The following is a 19869-nucleotide window of genomic DNA, read 5'->3' as shown; positions in this document are numbered from 1 at the left end:
ACTAAAGATACAAAAAATTAGCCGGGCGTGGTGGCTCGCGCCTGTAATCCCAGCTACTCAGGAGGCTGAGGCAGGAGAATCGCTTGAACCTAGGAGGCAGAGGTTGCAGTGAGCCGAGATGGCACCATTGCACTCCAGCCTGGGCGACAGGACGAGACTCCATCTCAAAAAAAAAAAGAAAAGAAAAAAAATTAAATGTATGCAATACTTAGTTTTTAAAAATATCCCTCACATATCTAAAGTCAATTTGCAGGTTTATACATGTAAAAATAATTTCATTTGTTAGTAGTATTGTTTTTGAAAGATTTAGAGATGAGTCACTCATGGAAATTTTTCTATTTTTCCAGTATTGGAGGCAGAATGAAACTAACAAAAATCCTTTGGGGAAAAAATTATTCCAATAAATTTTCCAATAATTATTCCAAATGTCTCTTCTTTTCCTCCCTTTTTTGTGTATCTTTACAACTCAACCAAAAAGTCCACTGTTACTATATCAAGCCTGCTTAAGAATCCTCCGTGATGCCCACTTCCTACAGGATCAAGTTCCAGCTCATCTGAATTCAGACTACCTTTTCATCTTAAAACTTTTCCTCTATTCCAGCCAAATTCATCTTCATAATTCATCTTTAAACATCATCTCACGTTTTTCTGTCTCTGCAAAATGCCCTTTCAATCTATTTTGAGTCTTCTCAGTATACCAGATAAAATTCAAGTGCATCTTTCATAAAATATTCCCTGACCTCTTCATTTTTCAAAGTTTGACTTTAATTAGCTACGTATAGTCTATTTGCTACTTCAGGGGGATGGCTTAGTAGGAACTTACCTTAGGGAAGATAAGGTGGCATAAATAACAATAAGATACAGACCAGGTAGTGCTGACTCCCTGCTTGGAGGGCCATTTTCCCATGCCCTGCACTGTGCCATACCCTGCACACTGTAGGACACAAAGTTTGTTGTACACATTCTTGCGTATATTTCCATGTACAGTATCTAATGAGACTCATCCCACTCAGAACTTAGGACTTATTATATATTCAATAAATGAATTGTTCAGTTGATACTGTCTTTTAAAAATTCTGATAAAGCCAGCATCTCAATAGGAAGCAGGGGCAGATGTTTCCATTCCTCCCTCATATTTTACTTTCTGTTCAAGGGTGAGTGTTTACACTTTGAACTCTTTCTGGCAGTGATGAATCAGTGCTGATTAATCAATACTCTTTTGCCAGATTTTTCTAGGAGCCAGAGAGAGCTTGACTGGGGTTAGGCATCCATTTAAGGGCAGGTTGGTTTCCTTATTTTAGGAAAAAAAATAGTGCTTATATGTTTCATTAATCATAACTTCACTTTACAGGAATCCAAAAAATTTAGTGTTATCTGTTCACTCCTTTTGAAGTGTTCTTTGAGAGCTCTCTGACCACCAGGAAGTGTAGTAGGTGCTAGGCACACTGAAGCCAAGTAAGGTGTAGTTCCATGGCTCAAGGAGTTGTGAGTCTAACAGGGGAGCTGAAGTTAATTGCAAGGGAGATTGTGCTTTTCACTGAAAGGTGTGTCTTCGGTAGACTACAGCCATAGAGTCGTGTGAGAATTACTGAAGAGTGTGGCAGAAGAAAAGGTGGTAAGATCAGGGAGGGCTTTACCAAAGTCACGTTCAGGTGGAGTCTTGAAATTCTGTAAGCTTTCAGAGGTGGGCCTTGTTCCAAGCTGTGTGAGTATAGCCCTGAGGTAAGCTGGCTGCGTGGCATGTTGAAGGAAGTGAGAGCAAGCTGATACCAGCTCACCACCAACAGCCTTTGCCAAATGTAAAGCAGGAAAAGGAGGGTTACTTTGAAAAGCCTAGTGTGCCATGCTGAGAATGATGGACTTTATGAAGCAATGGAGGAGCTTTTAAATGTGTTTTCAATAAGAAATTGTCATGGACAAATCAGCATTGAATTCAGATCTCATTAAAAACGTGTCCAAAGGATAACTCGACAGTAAACATATCTCGAAAGTACCCATGGCTGTAAAAAAGGCGAAGTATTTCTTTCTCCATTTAATTTACCCTCCCCTGGGTGATTGGTTTGTGGTTAGGCCGTTTGTCCAGCTGCAGCAGACTGGTTTTACACCCTGAAGTAAACTTGAATTTCTTTTTTTTTTTTTTTGAGACGGAGTCTCGCTCTGTCACCCAGGCTGGAGTGCAGCGGTGCGATCTCGGCTCACTGCAACCTCCGCCTCCCAGGTTTAAGCGATTCTCCTACCTCAGTCTCCCAGGTAGCTGGGATTACAGGCGCCCGCCATCACGCCGGGCTAATTTTCGTATTTTTAGTAGAGATGGGATTTCACCATGTTGGCCAGGTTGGTCTCGAACTCCTGACCTCAGGTGATCCACCTGCCTCAGCTTCCCAAAGTGTTGGGATTACAGGTGTGAGCCACTGCGCCTGGCCTTTGAATTTCTTAAAACCAAGCAGAACAGTGATTTTCAAGCTCTCTTCATTAGATTCTATCAGCTGGAGTTTATTTATTTATTTATTTGAGACAGTCTCACTCTGTTGCCCAGGCTGGAGTGCAGTGGCGTGATCTCCGTTCGCTGCAACCTCTGCCTCCTGGGCTCAAGCAATCCTCCCCGCTCAGCCTCCCAAGTAGCTGAGATTACAGGTGTGCGCCATGAGGCTCAGCTAATTTTTTTTATTTTTGGTAGAGATGGGGTTTCACCATGTTGCCCAGGCTGGTCTTGAACTCCTGAGCTCAAGCGATCCACCCACCTCAGCCTCCCAAAGTGCTGGGATTATAGGCGTGAGCCACTGCACCTGGCACAGCTGCATTTTAGAGCTTCCAAATGCTTAGTGCGTATTTCATTTGTTTCCAAAGTACATTTTAAACCATTAAAATCACAATAAAAAATAGCACACACACTTGTGGGTGGTTATATGAATAATTCGTGGACTTTGGACACCAATGTCGTGTTAACTCAGGCTGCCAGTGCAGTCTTCAGAATAAAGTAGATTTTTGTAATTTCTCTGCCGACATGTAAACTTATACAAGTGTGTTATTGATTAAGAAGCTGAGTAGAGCACTGCCCTGGTATTTTGAAAAGTTCAGGTTCATGCATGTGCACTAATAACGTATTTTACAAGTGAACATACCTATACCTACAGTCAATCAAATGCCAGGCAAGGTGTGGCTCGTCTGCTTCAGGCATGGTCTTATTGTATAATAGCATCATAAGTGAAGTCCCAACATCTCATTTGTATGCTGGGTAGTAATTACATGTTTCAAATCACCTGGGGGCCTTTTAAAAATCCTGATACCCAGGCCATACCCTTACCAATTAAATCAGAATTCCTGGAGGTAGGGGTGGGACCCAGGCATTAGTATTCTTTTAAGAGTTAGACTGTTTAGAGCAGTTATGGTTTACAGCAAAATAGAGCAGAAGGTACAGATTTCCCATCTGTCTCCTCCATGGCCTCTCCTATTATTGGTATCCCCCACCAGAGTGATACATTGTTACAGTTGGTGAACCTACAGTAACACATCATTATCACCCAAAGACCATTATATTTACATTAGGGTTCCTTCTGTTGTACGTTGTATGGGTTTCAACAGATGTACAATGACATATATCTATTATTATAATATCATATAGAGTAATTTAGTATTTTTCAGTAGTTTCAGTAGGCATCAGTATTTTTTAATTTTTAAAAATTTTTTGCTGTATTTTGGAGGAGAGGAACTCTTATTGCCATCGACCGTAGGCGTATTCTTTCCAATCTCTTGTTCTGTCCTTCTAGTAATAATTGTATTGGCTTTTCTGGTTTCAGTTAAATTTTGGTTCACGTATCTTCAAACATACTATAAACCTGATAAGATTTGAGAGCCCAGAAAGATAAATTTAAGGTACAGTGGTCTTTTTCCTGAAGAGCAATTTTAATATGCCATTTCAGCACCTGGGAAGTGTAAAATATGTGAGAGTGTTATTTTCTTATCTATCAGATATGCCTCCAGAGCTTTCAACATGTTCTTTATGTTAAGCATTTTAGTCCCCTGTACTCTAGCAGAAGTAAAATCTGATTTTTCCTACCAAAAGTTCCTTATTTTCATTTGCTTGCTAAGAACCGAGAAATGTTTGGATGCTTTATGCAGATGATACAATTCAAACTAACTGCAACTGGGGCATTTGTGTTGCCTGCTTCATGTTTTGAGCCTTTAGTATTTAATGGAAGCCCTGCACTGTGGAAGGTCTCCTAATAGCACTTTGTGCATCCCAGGGGCCAGGCACGGTGCTTCTGCAGCCACACTGTAGATGTTTGTTTATTTGTCTCCACTAGGCTGTCAGTACATTTAGAGGCTGAGTCTCAGTGTGTGTTTGAAAGAATGAATGGTTGATTGAAGAAAGGAGACCATTTGCAGGAGAGAGAGAGAGATGAACAGTACATATATAGAGGAGGGCAAGAAGAAATCCCAGGGCTTTAGAGTCAAGTGATTAGTTCAGTGACTGGCCTGATTCAGGACCCTTTGAGCATTTCTCATTTGAGAAACAGAAAGATCTTTGTTGGTACAAAAAAGGTTAAGGATAGATATGTGGCCAGCTGGACATCGATCATGAGCGGAAGGAATTGACTCTGAGAGGGATTTGGTAATCTTCTGTGTTAGTAAAAGTACATGGATTTTTTTTTTTACAGTCTCACTCTGTCACACAGGCTGGAGTGTAGTGGCACAATCACAGTTCACTGCAGCCTCAACCTCCCAGGCCCAGGCAGTCCTCCTATCTCAGCCCCCTGAGTAGCTGAGATCACAGGTTTGAGCCACTATGCCCAGCTAATATTTTTTTGTCAAGACGAGGGCTGGTCTTGAACTCCGGGGCTCAAGCCATCCTCCTGCCTCAGCCTCCCAAAATGCTGGGATTACAGGCATGAGCCACCTTGTCTGGCCAGATTTTTTTTTTTTTTTTTTTTTTTTTTTTTGGTAATCAAATATTTCAAAAGGGATGAGTCTCCTTTGGGGTGATTCTCTCACACAGAAAGATGATTCTTGGAGGAAACATATCTAAGCATCCTCCAAGGTAGTGTCAGCATTCAAAGTTGACCCTGAATTATCTCTGCAGACACTTTTTGTGTTGGGCATTATGCTGAAGCCATTTGTTGTAGAGCAAGTTGATTTTTATGGCTGAGCTTATCTGAATTTAGTTTGATATATTGTATTCTTTATTTATTCATTCATTGATTCACTGATTGATTCATTTTTCCTGACATTCAAACAAATGTTTTTTGAACACATTGTGAAAGGGCCAGGCATTTGTCAGGTAATGAGGGTATAATGGTAAACAAGGTAGACACAGCCCTTTGGCCCTCTTAGGGGTGCAGACAGCCGGTCATTTAAGTGGGGTGTGAGGAGAGCATTGACAAGGAAAGGACAGGATGTCGGGGAGCACAGGGTGGGGAGTGTGGGGCAGACGCTAGGAGGAAGTCCCTTGAGATTAAGGCCTGAAGCATAACTTTAGACAAAGAGTGCAGAAGAGTGTGTTCCTGACTAATGAAAAGCTTAGTTTATTAATACTTAGGGCTTGTTGAATGGAGGATACTTTTGCAGCCTTCCCCTACTTTGTGCCATCCAGCCAAGAGAGGTCCACAGTAGCAGCCCTGATTCGTGGGAGGAAAGAGCCCACTTCAGCTGCAGGGTGGCCCTGTTCCCAGGAGAGATTTGAGTCTGACCCCACAGTGGCAGCAAGGCAGCTCTGTGCCTGTGTTATCTCCACCAGCACACGTCATTGAGTCAGCTTTACTTTATCTAGCCTGATTGTAGAAGTCATAGTAGACACTGTGAGGGAATCGTGTGGAATTTTCACTGGAGCATTCTGAAACTTAAAAAGTAAATCTTTTATTGCTTTACTAATGTCTTCCTGTGTCTCTCTTTTTAAAAATTTTTATTGTAAAAAGTAAAATATATACCAAAGAGTGTATGTGTGTACAGTTTACACTATCAGTATTAAAATGGGCACCCATGTACTCATGACCAGCCTAGGAAATAAAACATTACCAATAGTGTGTACCTTTCACATCCTGCCTCCTCCACCCTGTTCCAGTTGTAACTACTACCCTGAATTTGTATTTAGTGTTCTCTTTTGTTCCTCTCTTCTAGTATGTTTTAAAAGGTCATATTTATGCTTATTAGGAGATATTACAGTATCAGACTCTTGCTGTGTACCAACAAAGAACAAGAGATAGGTCAGAACGCTGTTTAAATAAATTGCTTGATTGTACTCTTTTAAGCAGGAGTTTATAGTGGTAACATCAAAGTGCTTAAAAAAATTCAAAACAAAAGCCTTTTTCAGTTTCAAGGAAAACCTTAACAAGGTGTGTTAAAAAGATAAGGTTTTTTGAGGTCGGGTGAGGTGGCTCACACCTTTAATCCCAGCACTTTGGGAGGCCAAGGCAGGTGGATCACTTGAGGTCAGGAGTTCAAGACCAGCCTGACCAACATGGTAAAACCCTGTCTCTACTTAAAAAAAATAGAAAAATTATCTAGGCATGGTGGCACGCCCCTGTGGTCCCAGCTATTCAGGAGGCTGAGGCCAGAGAATCACTTGAACCCAGGAGGTGGATGTTGCAGTGAGTTGAGATCGCTCCACTGCACTCCAGCCTGGGCAACAGAGCAAGACTCTTGTCTCAAAAAAAAAAAAAAAAAAAGATAAGGTTTTTACAAACCAGTATGCTATAAATGGACCCACTAGTAACATGACATTGAATTGCTTCAACCAGTAACAGCTTCAAGATCCCTGCCTATGTTCCCTGCTGTGAACGTGTTTATTTGTTCCTAATAATACTGCCACAGTGTATTTCAAATTATTTTATGGTATGAGAGTTTGAATTTACTTGGAGTAAGATCATCTCGGCATGTAGTTGGGAGACATTATTTACTCTATTGTTTCAGTAATTCAGAATATTGAAATAGGTCAGTCATGTCAGGAAATAGACTCTTAGGTGAACCATTCTTAAATTTGCCTTTTTCTTTGTGATTGTGATGGATATTGTTTTGTTTTCTATCTTTGCTTTTTTTTTTTCTTTCAAATGTTCTGGTTGTCCATCCAAATTGTAAGAATATTACATTTTGAATATCCTTTGATTATTGTAAAAATGACCCCTAGTCAGATGATTCCACAGACTTTTTGATTACTTGTTAAATGACTTTGTGGGCTTTTTTCATTTGAATTGATTTCCTATTTTGAGGGTCAGTATCACTTCATTGCTAAATGATACCTTTGAGCAACATGGTACATTTTAGAAACCTTATTCTCCAGAGTACTCTAAGAGAAGGGTTGTTTGGATTTTATTTGTTTATATTCTTGCCCTTTAAACTCTAGCATAACTCAGCAGGATTCGGTTCTCCTTATAGAACCGTTCCCCAGAGAGAAAGTAAGCTCAGCTCTCATTTCCATGTTGAAGTTTGTATGCAAGTTTACATGGAGCTCAGAATCCAAAGTTGGCAGGATATGAAAATGTTTGTATATCATTTAATCTATTTTATTTCATTTCATTTCTGTGTTTTTATTCCCAAAGCAATTGGTTTTATTCAGGAATCAACAGACTTTTTTTAATCCATCTATAAGTTTTTGAACCAAAGCTTTACTACATTTCACAGCCATTTTTGCCACTATGCCATAATTATAAATCCTCGGCCTCAAAGAAACCTATTTAATATCTTATTCAGATTGAGATTCTAGTCTTTAGTGACATGGAATGTAGATTAGAACAATAGTTTCTGTATATCTCAATGGTCTTTACATTTGCATTTTTAGCCATTTTAACTAGCCCCTAAAAACTCTCTTTTATGACTCTGTGGATGAGCTATCTGAATTCAACAATAATTGTACTATGTATTCCCATAATACTCCTAGTCATTTAAAAAAAGGCAGGGGAACGGACAAAGCAAATCATTCCCAATTGTTTAAGAAACCAGTGAACTCATCCCTTGCTTGGACTACATAGAATACAGCCTGAGAGGGAAACCTGTGATTTAGTTTCTCTCTTTACCCACACAGGAGAACACTTCTGACAAGATGCCATTCGTGCTCACCGTAGTTGGTCAGAAACTGCGGCTCTGTGCTTGGCAAAAGTTAATTTGGATTTTAGATGCTGTGTGCAAGGAAACCATGTGCAGTTTTAAGCAAGGATCTTCACTGAAATTTCTCCCTACAATCAACTACGCAGAGTGCCCAGCTCTCAGCATTGGACACAGTTGGCCACTCTTCCCTTGTCTCTCATGGCATCGTGATTTCCTGGGATACCTTTGGTCTCTTTGTCCATAGCATTCTCTATCTGGGGTACACTCACCATAGGCAGAGGAAAAACATGGTAACCAGGGTGGCTGCTGCAACATATTTGAGGGGGTCAGGGTAGGCAATGAGGTCCGAGAGGTAGCCAGGAGTTAGCTCATGTAGGACTTTGTAGGCCACTTGAGACTGGCCTGATCTGGCTGATGGGAAACCCATAGAGGATTTTGAGTAGAAGAGTGATATGATCCAACCTGAATTTTAATGAGATCTCTTTGGCCTCTCTGTGGACTAGTTGCTGTGAAGTGGGGAAGGCTGAAGGAGGCAGACACCAATTAGGAAGCTATCAATACTTAATCCTGGTGAAAGATGACAGTGGCTTGGACCAAGATGGTGACACCAAATGAGGCAGAGAGAGATCAATTTCTAGATAGGTTTCTTTTGTTTTGTTTTGTTTTTTGAGACAGAGTCTCGCTCTGTCACCCAGCCCGGAGTGTAGTGGTGTGATCTCAGCTCACTGCAAGCTCCGCCTCCCAGGTTCACACCATTCTCCTGCCTCAGCCTCCCGATTAGCTGGTACTACAGGCGCCCGCCACCACACCCAGCTAATTTTTTTGTATTTTTAGTAGAGACGGGGTTTCACCATGTTAGCCAGGATGGTCTTGATCTCCTGACCTCGTGTTCCGCCCACTTTGGCCTCCCAAAGTGCTGGGATTACAAACGTGAGCCACCGCACCCGGTCCCTCTAGATAGGTTTCTAAGTAGAGATGACATGTGTAGCTGACAGCTTGGAGGAAAGTTGTACAAAAGAGAGGAGTCACAAAACAGTCCAGGGTTTTGGTCTCAGCCACTAGAAAACTGGTGTTACCATTTACTGATTTGGAGAAGACCATGGAAAGGAAGTTTGGGGGGTGGGAATCAGGAGTTTAATTTGGACATATTAAATTTGAGATGATGCCAATTACATCCAAGCAAAGTTGAATAGGCTGTGTGTGTGTGTGTGTGTGTGTGTGTACAGGTGTCATCAGCATTTGAAACTGAATGAGGTCACCAAGAGAAGGAATGTTAAATAGATAAGCAGTCAGAGAAATGATCTGGGCTCTTAATCATATAGAGGTCAGGAGAACCAGGGAAGGAGCAGTCAATGAGATAAGAGAATCAAGAGGGAGAGGCATTCCAAAAGCCAAACTGTTAAAAAACAAAAAAAAAAAGTTTTAGCAGGGAGTAACTTTCAAAGGTTTTAGATAGGGCAATAAGACAAGATTTGAGAATTAACCATGGAGGTCATTGCATTCCTTAACAAAAACAGTTTCTATGGAGTAACGGAGATGAAAGCCTAAATTGGATTTATCCAAGAGAACAGAAGAGGAGAGAAATTGGACACAGTATGTACAGACAATTCTTTCAAGATTGATAAAATAAAGGAGGACAAAGGGGCCAGAGCTGCAGGGAGATGCAGGGTCAAGGTTTTTTTCTCTAAACCTGGGATATAAATATAAATATGTATGTTTATATTGCTGCTGGTGATAATTCAGTAGTGAGTGAAAAATTCAGAAGAGGGAGAATTGCTGGATCAATAAATGTCCTTAGGTAGGCAAGAGATGAGATGCAATGTGTAGTGGAGAGGTTAATCCTGGAGAGGGATGCAGACAGACACTTTCTACATAGGAGTGCAGGGAAAGCAGAATGGGCACAGATGCAGGGAGGTGGGTAGCTATGGTGTCTGGACATAGGGAGGTTCTCTTCTCATTGCTTCTGTTTTCTCAGTGAAATAAGCAGCTCAGTCATTAGCTGGGAGTGAGAAACCAGAGGAAGTGGAAATTTGAGGTTAGAGAGGAAGGTTTAAAATAGTCCTCTAGGGAAATGGAAAGCAGATGGATTAGGGCAATGTGGGTGGATTGCTAGACAGCATTAAGAGTCCCTTTAAGGTTAGTGACCATCCATTTAAGGCGAAAATAGTCAGTGGGATTGTGTGCTTTTGTCCAGCTGTGGTCAGCCACCCTGGTGGAGATGCATAGTGGATAGAGAATTGAATTTAACCAGGATAGAGGTTCCAGGTGAAGGCCCTGAAGGGAGAGGCAAGAGAGCTGATTGTGTATGCAAGGGGGTGAGTATAATGGTGGCCTATGGGGTTTAGTCTGAGTAAGGCAAATGAAGACATGCTGGGATTTTAGTTTCTGATGCAGCTTAGGGATCAGTGAACTCAGGGTTTTGGAGGATATTGGAAAGCTAAGAGGTGGTCAATTAGGGAGTAGAGAAGCCTGAAACTACGATTCTGGAGTGGGTGCAGGTACTGATGATTGGGTCTAGAGCTAGTGATTCTCAACTGGGGGGATTTCACCTCTGAGGAGGCATTTGCAATGTCTGGAGACATTTTTGGTTGTCACAACTGGAGGCAGAGGAGATACTGCTGTCATCTAGTAGAGGCCAGGGGTGCTGCTCAACATCCTACAAGGTATAGCACAGTTTCCCACAACAAAGGATTGTCTGTGGCAGTTGCCAGTAGTGCTGAGGCTGAGAAGCCCTGGTTTAGGGTATAAAATAAAAACTTCAGCTGAATTAAATTTAAAGGAATTTAACTGAACAAAGAATGAATTGCGAATTGGGCAGCCTTCTGAGCCAAGGTAGGCTCAGAGACGCCAGCGCAGCCACGTGGTGGAAGAAGATTTATGGACAGAAAAAGGAAAGTGATGTACAGAAAATGGGAGTGAGGTACAGAAACAGCTGCATTGATTATAGCTCAGCATTTGCCTTATTTGAACACAATTTGAACAGTTGGCTACATTTGATTGGCCAAAACTCGGTGCTTGGCACAAGGTGATTGGCTACGGCCTGTTTACACCTATACTTGTTATAGTTCACAGTGTACAGAAAAACCCTTAGGCTGAACTTAAAATATGTAAGGAGGCAGCTTTAGGCTAAACTTGATTGAACAGGTATGACCATAGAAATGAGTGGCTGGGGTAGGCCTGATCTTACCCAGATTATTGGAGAAGATAAACAGACTAGGGTTTTAGAAGGTTTATCTTACAACTGATGAAATCTCCAAAAATGATGACAAGAGTAGTATTAGAGAAAAGCGTAGATAGCCAGGGATGGGAGGAAGTTAATTTCTCAGTGTGTGGCATCATTTTCTTTTTCTTGAGCTAGCTGATGGGCTAGCTTTGGATTTCATAATCCTGGCTAAGAGCTACACGTTCAGATTAGCCAAAGAGTGTTGTGTGTTTTTTAAAAAGCCACCTGTTTATTACCTAACTTTGGTATAATGAAATCTGTGTCTTAAATAGATGCCTAAAAGCCATTTGGGAATTTGGTTAGTCTTTTTGCTCAAAATTCTGTGACTGTAAACTTGGACACTTGGTCTAATTCCATCTTTAAATAATGTCTCAGGATGACAAGTCTTGCAGCTAGGCCTTGAGGAAGGGATCTGGTTTAAGAAAATCCTTGAAGAAGACTGGGTGCGGTGGCTCACGCCTGTAATCCCAGCACTTTGTGGGGGCCAGGGCTGGTGAATCACCTGAGGTCAGGAGTTCGAGACCAGCCTGGCCAACATGGTGAAACCCCGTCTCTACTAAAAATACAAAAATTAGCTGGGCGTCGTGGTGGGTGTCTGTAATCCCAGCTACTCGGGAGGCTGAGGCAGGAGAATTGCTTGAACCCAGGAGGCGGAGGTTGTGACACTGCACTCCAGCCTGAGTGACAAGATTGAGACTCGGTCTCAAAAAAAAAAAAAAAAGAAAGAAAGAAAAGAAAATCCTTGAGAAACTTTATTTATAGACTTTTAGAGACTGTGGCTTTCCAGTACTCATCACCATGGAGAAAACTAGTCAAAATCACACAGAGTGAATAAGGGTTGCGAGCCAGTGCTGCTTCCTGGAATAAGCTGGTCCACTAGTCTAGTCTTGTGCTTTGTCCTTCATTTTGAACTCAAGTGCCCTGGGGCTGCTTTTCTGCGTACCCACAATAGCAAGGAACTCTTTTGTTTGCATCTCCTCTGAAAGAAATGCTTGTTTTGAGGTTTGGACCGCAAATAATAATCTATTGTTCCCTGTAATAATAATCCACCCTCTTTCGCAGAAAAAAAAATCTGCTTGATGCAGTATGGCTATCAGTTTATTTAAAAGAATAGCCAAAAGTGCCCATTATGTCCTGAGAATAAACATTTGCAAGATGGTTGGGAGGAATGGGGGAGTACTCTTGTTCTCCTTGGCTGAGAGTCAGTTAAGTCTTCAAGGAGAAAAAATTCTGAAAATGACCATCAGTCCTGGCTGACAATACTCTTCCTTATTCTGCCAGTCTGTTACATTCTAAGAATTATTGCAACACTGCAGATATTTATTCCAAACGATTTCTTTAAAAAATATCGAAGATGGGTATTTTTAAGTTACCAATTTTGGGCCAAATACGTTTTTTTTTTTTTCTGACTTTCATTTTGTCTGTGAAAGCATTTCTTTTATAGCAGTATGTTCAAATTAGCAATCTTTAAGAATTTGGCAAATACTTTTAACAGCAATCCTTAACAATTCCTGCAGTTGCCTACGATTGCAGATCTTGAAAAAAGAGCCATTTTTATATTCCAAGTGGTAGACACATTTCAATTACTATTTCCTGGGCTTAGGCTAACTGACAAAACTTGATGGGTGAAATGAAAATGTGATATACGGTGTAATCAGCTGTTTACTTACCTAGCACAGTGAAATCTTATGGTAGGTATGATTGCACTAACAAAACCAAAACATGCATTTTTCTTCCTTAAGTTCTTTATAAGAAAAGGATCAGTTAGATAATAAATGTGGCTTTAAAATGAAGTTATATCTTAGGATAGTTTTAATTGCATTACATATGGATGATGAGAAAAGTTCAGTGTGATAACAATTGCGTAACAGATAAGCATGAGAACTACTTAAAGAAATAAAAATATGCCCTTCACCTCATTAAAAATAGACCGTCAGAGAAGCCACCCAGAAGTCCTTCAGTAGGTGAATGAATAAACTGTGGTACATCCATACAATTTGTATATTATTCAGCAATAAAAAGAAATGAGATATTATGCCACAAAAAGACATGGAAGAAAGTTAAGTGCATATTACTAAGTGAAAGAAGCCAACCTTAAAAGGCTACATGCTGTATAATTTTAACTAGATAACATTCTAGAAAAGGCAAACCTATAGAGACAGTATAAGGTCAGTGTTTGCCAGGGGTGTGGGGGAAAGGACGGCAGGAATAAATTGGTGTAGCACAGGGGATGCTTAGGGAGTGAAACTATTCTGTATGATACTGTAATGGTGGAGACATCACTATACACCTTTGTCAAAATCCATAAGATCTACAACACTAACGCAAATCCTAATGTAAACTATGGACTTTGGTTAACAATGATGTAACCATATTGGCTCATCAATTAAAACAAATGTATGACACTAATGCCAGATGTTAATAATAGGAGAAACAGGTTGGCCGTGGGAGAGTGAGGGAATATGAGAATTCTACCTTCTATTCAATGTTTCTGTAAACCTAAAACTGCTCTTTAAAAAGTCTATTAGTTTAAAAAAATATATTCAATATAGCCAGACTAATAAAAATATCTTAACTAAAAAGCAATACAAACCTAAACTGTCAGCAATTATTCTGTTTATAGTGCTATTCTGATTGAACTTAGCTGTAGAATATTCTGCCAGAAATATGTAATGGCAGTGAATTACTGTATATATCTAGTAACTTTGCTGTATCTTTTCTTGTCTGGCAAAAATGCACAGTGGTATTCATGCTAAGTCCTACTTTTAACTACCCTTATTCCTTTCTCTTCAGTGACAGCTGGAGTATCAGCCTTGGAAGTATATACGCCAAAAGAAATCTTCGTGGCAAATGGTACACAAGGGAAGCTGACCTGCAAGTTCAAGTCTACTAGTACAACTGGCGGGTTGACCTCAGTCTCCTGGAGCTTCCAGCCAGAGGGGGCCGACACTACTGTGTCGGTAAGAATGCTTGACTGCTCTTGGCTAGTCCTGCCTCACAGGTTTCTTTACTGCTGTATAATTAGTGATCCATTTTTCTGATGGTTCATTTCCAAAATGAGTATATTTTTAAATCTATTATAGACTTCAAGGCCCTTCTCTTGCTTCAGGATAAAATAAGTTCAGCATCTCTTAAATGTGTCTGGTTTCCTTGTCTTTGCTCAGTTTCTCTCCACCATCAAATCCCATTCTGAAATTGATCTTAATTGACCACACTGACTCTAATCAGGATTTATCCTGCATCTTTTCATCTTTTATTGCCCCATATTTACTGATATTTATTTTATGTATTATCAAATTTTATATATATATGTATGCATCTTCTGATTTGATTATCTTTTTTTAATTTAGCGTATAGTCCATCTGATTTAGCAATATTGATTTGGGAGCTTACTATGTAGTGGGTTATGTAGGGCCTTCAAAAATGTCTAAAACAGAATCCTTTGCTCTCACCTAGAGATGATTAGGAGGAAGGCTGATATATAGATGACTTTGGAGTAAGATAAAGGATGTAACAGAAATACAGCACCAGAGCATTGAAAAAAGGTTATTTAGTAACTAGTGGAGTGCTGGTTATGCAGTGGGTGTTTATTAAACATGAACTGACTATCTTGGTTCTGGTCTGTAAAATGGAGACGATAAAACCTCCCATACAGGGGTGTTAGGATAAAGTAAGATTATACAAGATAAGTGCTCAGGAGAGTGTCTAGCTCTTGAGTTACTAAAATACACCATTTGTTGTTACTGTTGCTCTCCCAGCATGTGGAATGCCCTTCATATATTGGCACATATTTTAGTACTGTTGCATGTTTCAGGTTGTCAGTATTTAGCAAGGACAGTCTGTCATCTATCTTTAAGAATGCCCAATTCTTCTTCTGAATGGTGAGTTACATTGTGGATCACCACCTAGATGTTGGGCCCATCATATGCCTATGCCATTTAATCTTCACAGCTCTATGAGGAAGACAGGGTGGGGAGGATGGGAGACACTGACTCAAGAGTTATTCACCCGTGGCCATACCACACAGGTTAGAATTGTTTAAACTTCAATACGGTATGATTTCCCTTATGTATTATTTCTCTCTCAGGTAGAAAAATCTGCTAATAATATTTACGGCCTCATAGGTTTTAGGGATTACCTAAGGCAGTGCTTCTCAGTATTTTTTAAAATTTATGTTTAAAAGGAGCCTTTTCACATTTTTCTTAATCTCTACCCCCTTCCATGAAATTTTAATATTGTAGATATCCTCTGCAACTGTTTTACATATAAAAGAGAAAGATTTTCTCAAAGCTTCCCACCCAAGAGCCAGTGTTTGCTCCCTTGGGGGAGAATCTCCCCTATGGAGAATGCATAGTCTAGAGGTCTTTATAAGAGAGGCCTTCCCTTACAGTAGCCATAAGGGTGAGCACAGGAATCCATACAGATACCATGGAAAGACATAAAGAGGCATTCTCTGCTTCACGTAAATATGGCATCAGCATAGAACATACACTAATGTTCCCATAGAGGCAAGATTAAACACATAAGTTTACTCAAGAGAGTCCAAAGAACTATTTAAACATTTAAAGATTTCCCACCGAAGTCTTCTGCAAGAGTGGGTGTGAGAGCCATTATTTAAGTCCATAGAAAATGAAGCAGTCATCAGGAAGACACCCAGAGGTAATAACTTTCTTTTAAAGAGCGGTTCCATTTATGCTGGAAACAGTCTTGTCGTGTGGGTCCATGAAGGTTTACATAACTCAAAACTTAATATTAAGAACATGCTGTAATTCTGATTAATATTTTTAGCTAATCAATTTATGCTTACACACGAGTCTGATTGCAGTTAATCCCAGCATGTTCAGTTATTGACATAGGATCCTTTAATTCCAAAATGTCGGGACACATTTAATAAGATGAGTGGGTTGCTTTTTTGTTTTTATAGGTTTTACAGGAAAAGTATATTCAAACCCAGTATATTCAAAAGCCTTACTGTAGATGGCTTTTTTGGCCCATGGCCTTGGGATCCACATGTCTGAAACTGAACTCATTTTTTCTCCCTTCTGTTTCCCTTTTCTGCTTTTTTTTTTTTTTTTTTTTTTTTTTTTTTAGGGTAATTGTGTTCATCTGCAGATGAGTTTTGTAATCATTTTGTTTTGTTTTGTTTTGTTTTGTGTTTTCTGTCCTTTCCTTCCCTGTCCCTTACCACTTCCCTTCTGTCCCCAAGAAATAAGAACCTTTGCTGGTTCTTCCAACTTTGTTTCTGGCGTCTAGCTTTTTGTCAGCCTTCCTGTGTCTCTGCTGTCTATTGAGCAATGTTAACTGTGTGCCTGGTCTTGTGCAGTAGCCCCTTGTTATTCTTCTGCTTCTGTTTTTTTCATCTTTCAATCCAACCCTCATATGCCAGCAGGTGCATAGTCTTACAACAGCTCTTTCACCTTGCCACTGCAGGTTGTCAGGAACCTAGATTCCCATTGCGGACAACATTTGTCTAGAATTAAAAGCTCATTACAATTTGGCCCAGCCTACCACTTTAGCCTCACTTCTGTTCTCTTATGGCTTCACTTCCAGTTTAGTAAAAATGCTTTGTGCTTTGTTTTCCTACTTCTGAACACTTGTCATTTAAGCTGTACCCCATTTTTACCCTCTGTCTCCTCCATAATGCCTCTTTTTTTTTTTTTAACCTTTTAGCCCTTAAAACTCACTACCCTTATCTGGGCCATTCCTATAATACAGATCCCTTAATATGACAGTTTTCCTCTTCTTCCTGAATATGGGTGTTTTAAGAGGACTTGCCTGTCTTACATCTTTAGTATACCTCATAGCTTTAGCACCATGGCTTGTACTTTAAAAATATTGATTGATAATGATTCTAGTCTTTTCTGTGAATTTTTCACTGTTTTATTTCCATCTCTCACTGGTTTGACCAAGACATTATTCCTCAGTTTGATTCAGCAAACTATGTAGTTCCTGCTGTGTCCAAAGTGCTAAGGAGTACAGAGATAAATACATCTTATCCTCTGCCTTCAAATGGCCCCCAATCAATGAGGGAGCCTGACTGAGGGAGCTGTCTCAGACCCAGTGCTGAGAAACAGCATCATGTAGCTCATCCCCGCTGGTTCAGAAATGCCAGGCAGGGAATATGTGGAGATGTTGTGGGAAGGGAAGGCAGACAGCAGGTGATGGAAGGATTCATTTGCAAAGCTGAGAGTTTATGGTTCATTTTCTAGTGAAGAAGAGAGAGTGAAGAACTTTAAACAGATAAGACATGATCTCACCTGAGAGGCCTTAAACATTGGAAATAGCATAAGCTTTGAAATCAGAGCTGAGTTTGAATTCCATCTCTAAAACCTGTGACTTTGGGAAAGTCACCAAGGTTTCCTGAGCCTCACATTCCCTATTTATGAAATATCAGGTAGGCGAATCTCACCTTGCAGGGTGGTTGTGAGGGCTAGAGAGTTGTTGGGAGACAGTTTTCTATGGGTCTTTCATGTTTTTGCACACCTTGCTAGCAAAGGCACTGGCTGCCTTTGTTCTGGACTTTTTTTGTACAGTAACTAGCTTTGGAAGGCAGAGATGATGTTACCCTCTGGAGCAAAGGACAAATTTGTGTATTCTTGAGTATAGTAAAGGTAGTGTCTCCTTTCAGGGCTGAAGTCAGACATGTCTTCTGCCCCTTGTAAGATAATTGTGTTCCCTGAGCTTGGGGTTCCTCGGCTGTGATGCAATGCCTCTGCCTGCACAACATCCATGTGAGCCCCTCCATGTCATGGCTGTGGGACTTGCGGGGCAAGAGGAACAAACACATGCTTTCTGCTCATAAGGTTCTTTGTTTCTGAGTCTTCTTCATGAGAGTGAAGATTTCATAGGAGTCCGTGTCTTCTGTCAGCACCTATGAACCTGTGGCCAACTAACTTTGTTAGCTTGTAAGTAGGGTAAAATCTCAGACCCTTCACGGTTCTTAAGAAGCATTTAGGTCATATGAAATGCAGGGTAAATATTTGATAAATGTTATAATAATAACCATTATTCTTTATCAGTGATCATTTAGGCATCGTGGAAGATGATGAGTTAGACATACCAGTTAAGAGGCCATAGTCCAAGATGATGAAAACATAAAAACAGATATTGTCAGTGGGAACTGAATAGAGAGAAGAGAGAACTGAGAGAAACTAATGAGACATTGACAATATTGGGGGATTAACTGGATAGGAAGAAAGAGAATCAAGGATGACTTCAAGATTTATGGTTTTGGAAAGAAACATTAGCCATCAGTGAAGACACGATACATGAAGAGGGGAAGATGAAGTTTGTAAGAAAGGGTGACAAGCTTGGGGGAGAGGGGCAGCCAGGTGGTAAAGTGAGTAGGCAAGGAGTCTAGAGCTTAGGGGACGCTATTGATGGAGAGAGAGGTTTGGGAGTTAAGAAAATCTAGATGATCATTAAATCATAGGAATGGATGAGTCTGCACTGGGGTTTTCAGTGTGCTCAAAGGGTTCTGAAAATGTTCTGTTTGAATTGCTAATAGAGCTGGTTTCTATCCCCAGCTCCACCATCACCCCGTCCATTAACCAGAACAAAGACATCAGGCCTCCAGCATAGCTGCTTGGATTAGAGCCAAGTGTGAGGATAGATCCCCTCCCACTGGGCCTTAACCCTGCTTCCAGGTGCTGAGTTTGACAAGGTTTACTTTGAGAAGACAGTTCCTTTGCTGAAAGCAGGACGGAGGAGAGACTGAGGAGTGGAAAGAGAAAGGGGCTAAAGGCTGAACTTTCAAAAGCCGGCAAGAGTATCTTGTGTTATCTGGGCTTTGTTCCTTTCACACACCCATGACTTTTCCATAGGAAACCAGAAGGAAGAGGAAGAAACTCAGATTAGCTGATCTGAGATATTTAGGATTCTTTTCCTTTGTGCCTCTGTGTATCTTAGTGGTAAGCTAACTCAACACTAAGCTTTCTGAAGCCTTGGGAATCACTGGGCTCAATCATGGTGTTATTGGAAGAACATTGGCTTTGAAGACTCAGATGAGCCTAAATTTTACTCTGGGTCCCCAATTTACTATCATTGGTACCTTGGGAAAATGGCTTCTCTTAAGTCTCCATTTTGTCTTTTATAAAATTATGGGTGGTAATAATTATATCAATGAAATATTGAGAGGATTAGAGATGATATATGAGTCTGATTCTTCCATTGAAACCTGGCAGGGTTGAGTCCCATGATCTCTAAACTTCTGTCTGGCTTAGATTCCATAACTTGTGATTTGTAATATGATGTTGCATTTCTTTTTTTTTTTTTTTTTTTTTAATTGATCATTCTTGGGTGTTTCTCGGAGAGGGGGATGTGGCAGGGTCATAGGATAATAGTGGAGAGAAGGTCAGATAAACACGTGAACAAAGGTCTCCGGTTTTCCTAGGCAGAGGTCCCTGTGGCCTTCCACAGTGTTTGTGTCCCTGGGTACTTGAGATTAGGGAGTGGCAATGACTCTTAACGAGTATGCTGCCTTCAAGCATCTGTTTAACAAAGCACATCTTGCACCGCCCTTAATCCATTTAACCCTGAGTTGACACAGCACATGTTTCAGAGAGCACGGGTCGGGGGTAAGGTTATAGATTAACAGCATCCCAAGGCAG

The 19869-nt window shown here is 40.5% G+C and overlaps 1 protein-coding gene across 3 annotated transcripts in view; it reads left to right on the top strand.

Annotated features, from left to right (window-relative positions):
* Positions 1-19869, top strand: part of MPZL1 (myelin protein zero like 1) — a 74824-nt gene that overhangs the window by 35435 nt on the left and 19520 nt on the right. For all 3 annotated transcript variants that reach the window (XM_524952.8, XM_003308590.6, XM_063811666.1), the window contains one exon: positions 14054-14220. In XM_524952.8, coding sequence (XP_524952.3) covers positions 14054-14220 — 167 coding nt within the window. The remainder of the gene's footprint in view (positions 1-14053; positions 14221-19869) is intronic.

This window comes from Pan troglodytes, chromosome 1, assembly GCF_028858775.2.
Source record: "Pan troglodytes isolate AG18354 chromosome 1, NHGRI_mPanTro3-v2.0_pri, whole genome shotgun sequence".
NCBI lineage: Eukaryota > Metazoa > Chordata > Mammalia > Primates > Hominidae > Pan > Pan troglodytes.
The sequence above is the reverse complement of the archived record's forward strand: the minus strand, read 5'-3'. Positions and strand labels throughout refer to the sequence as shown.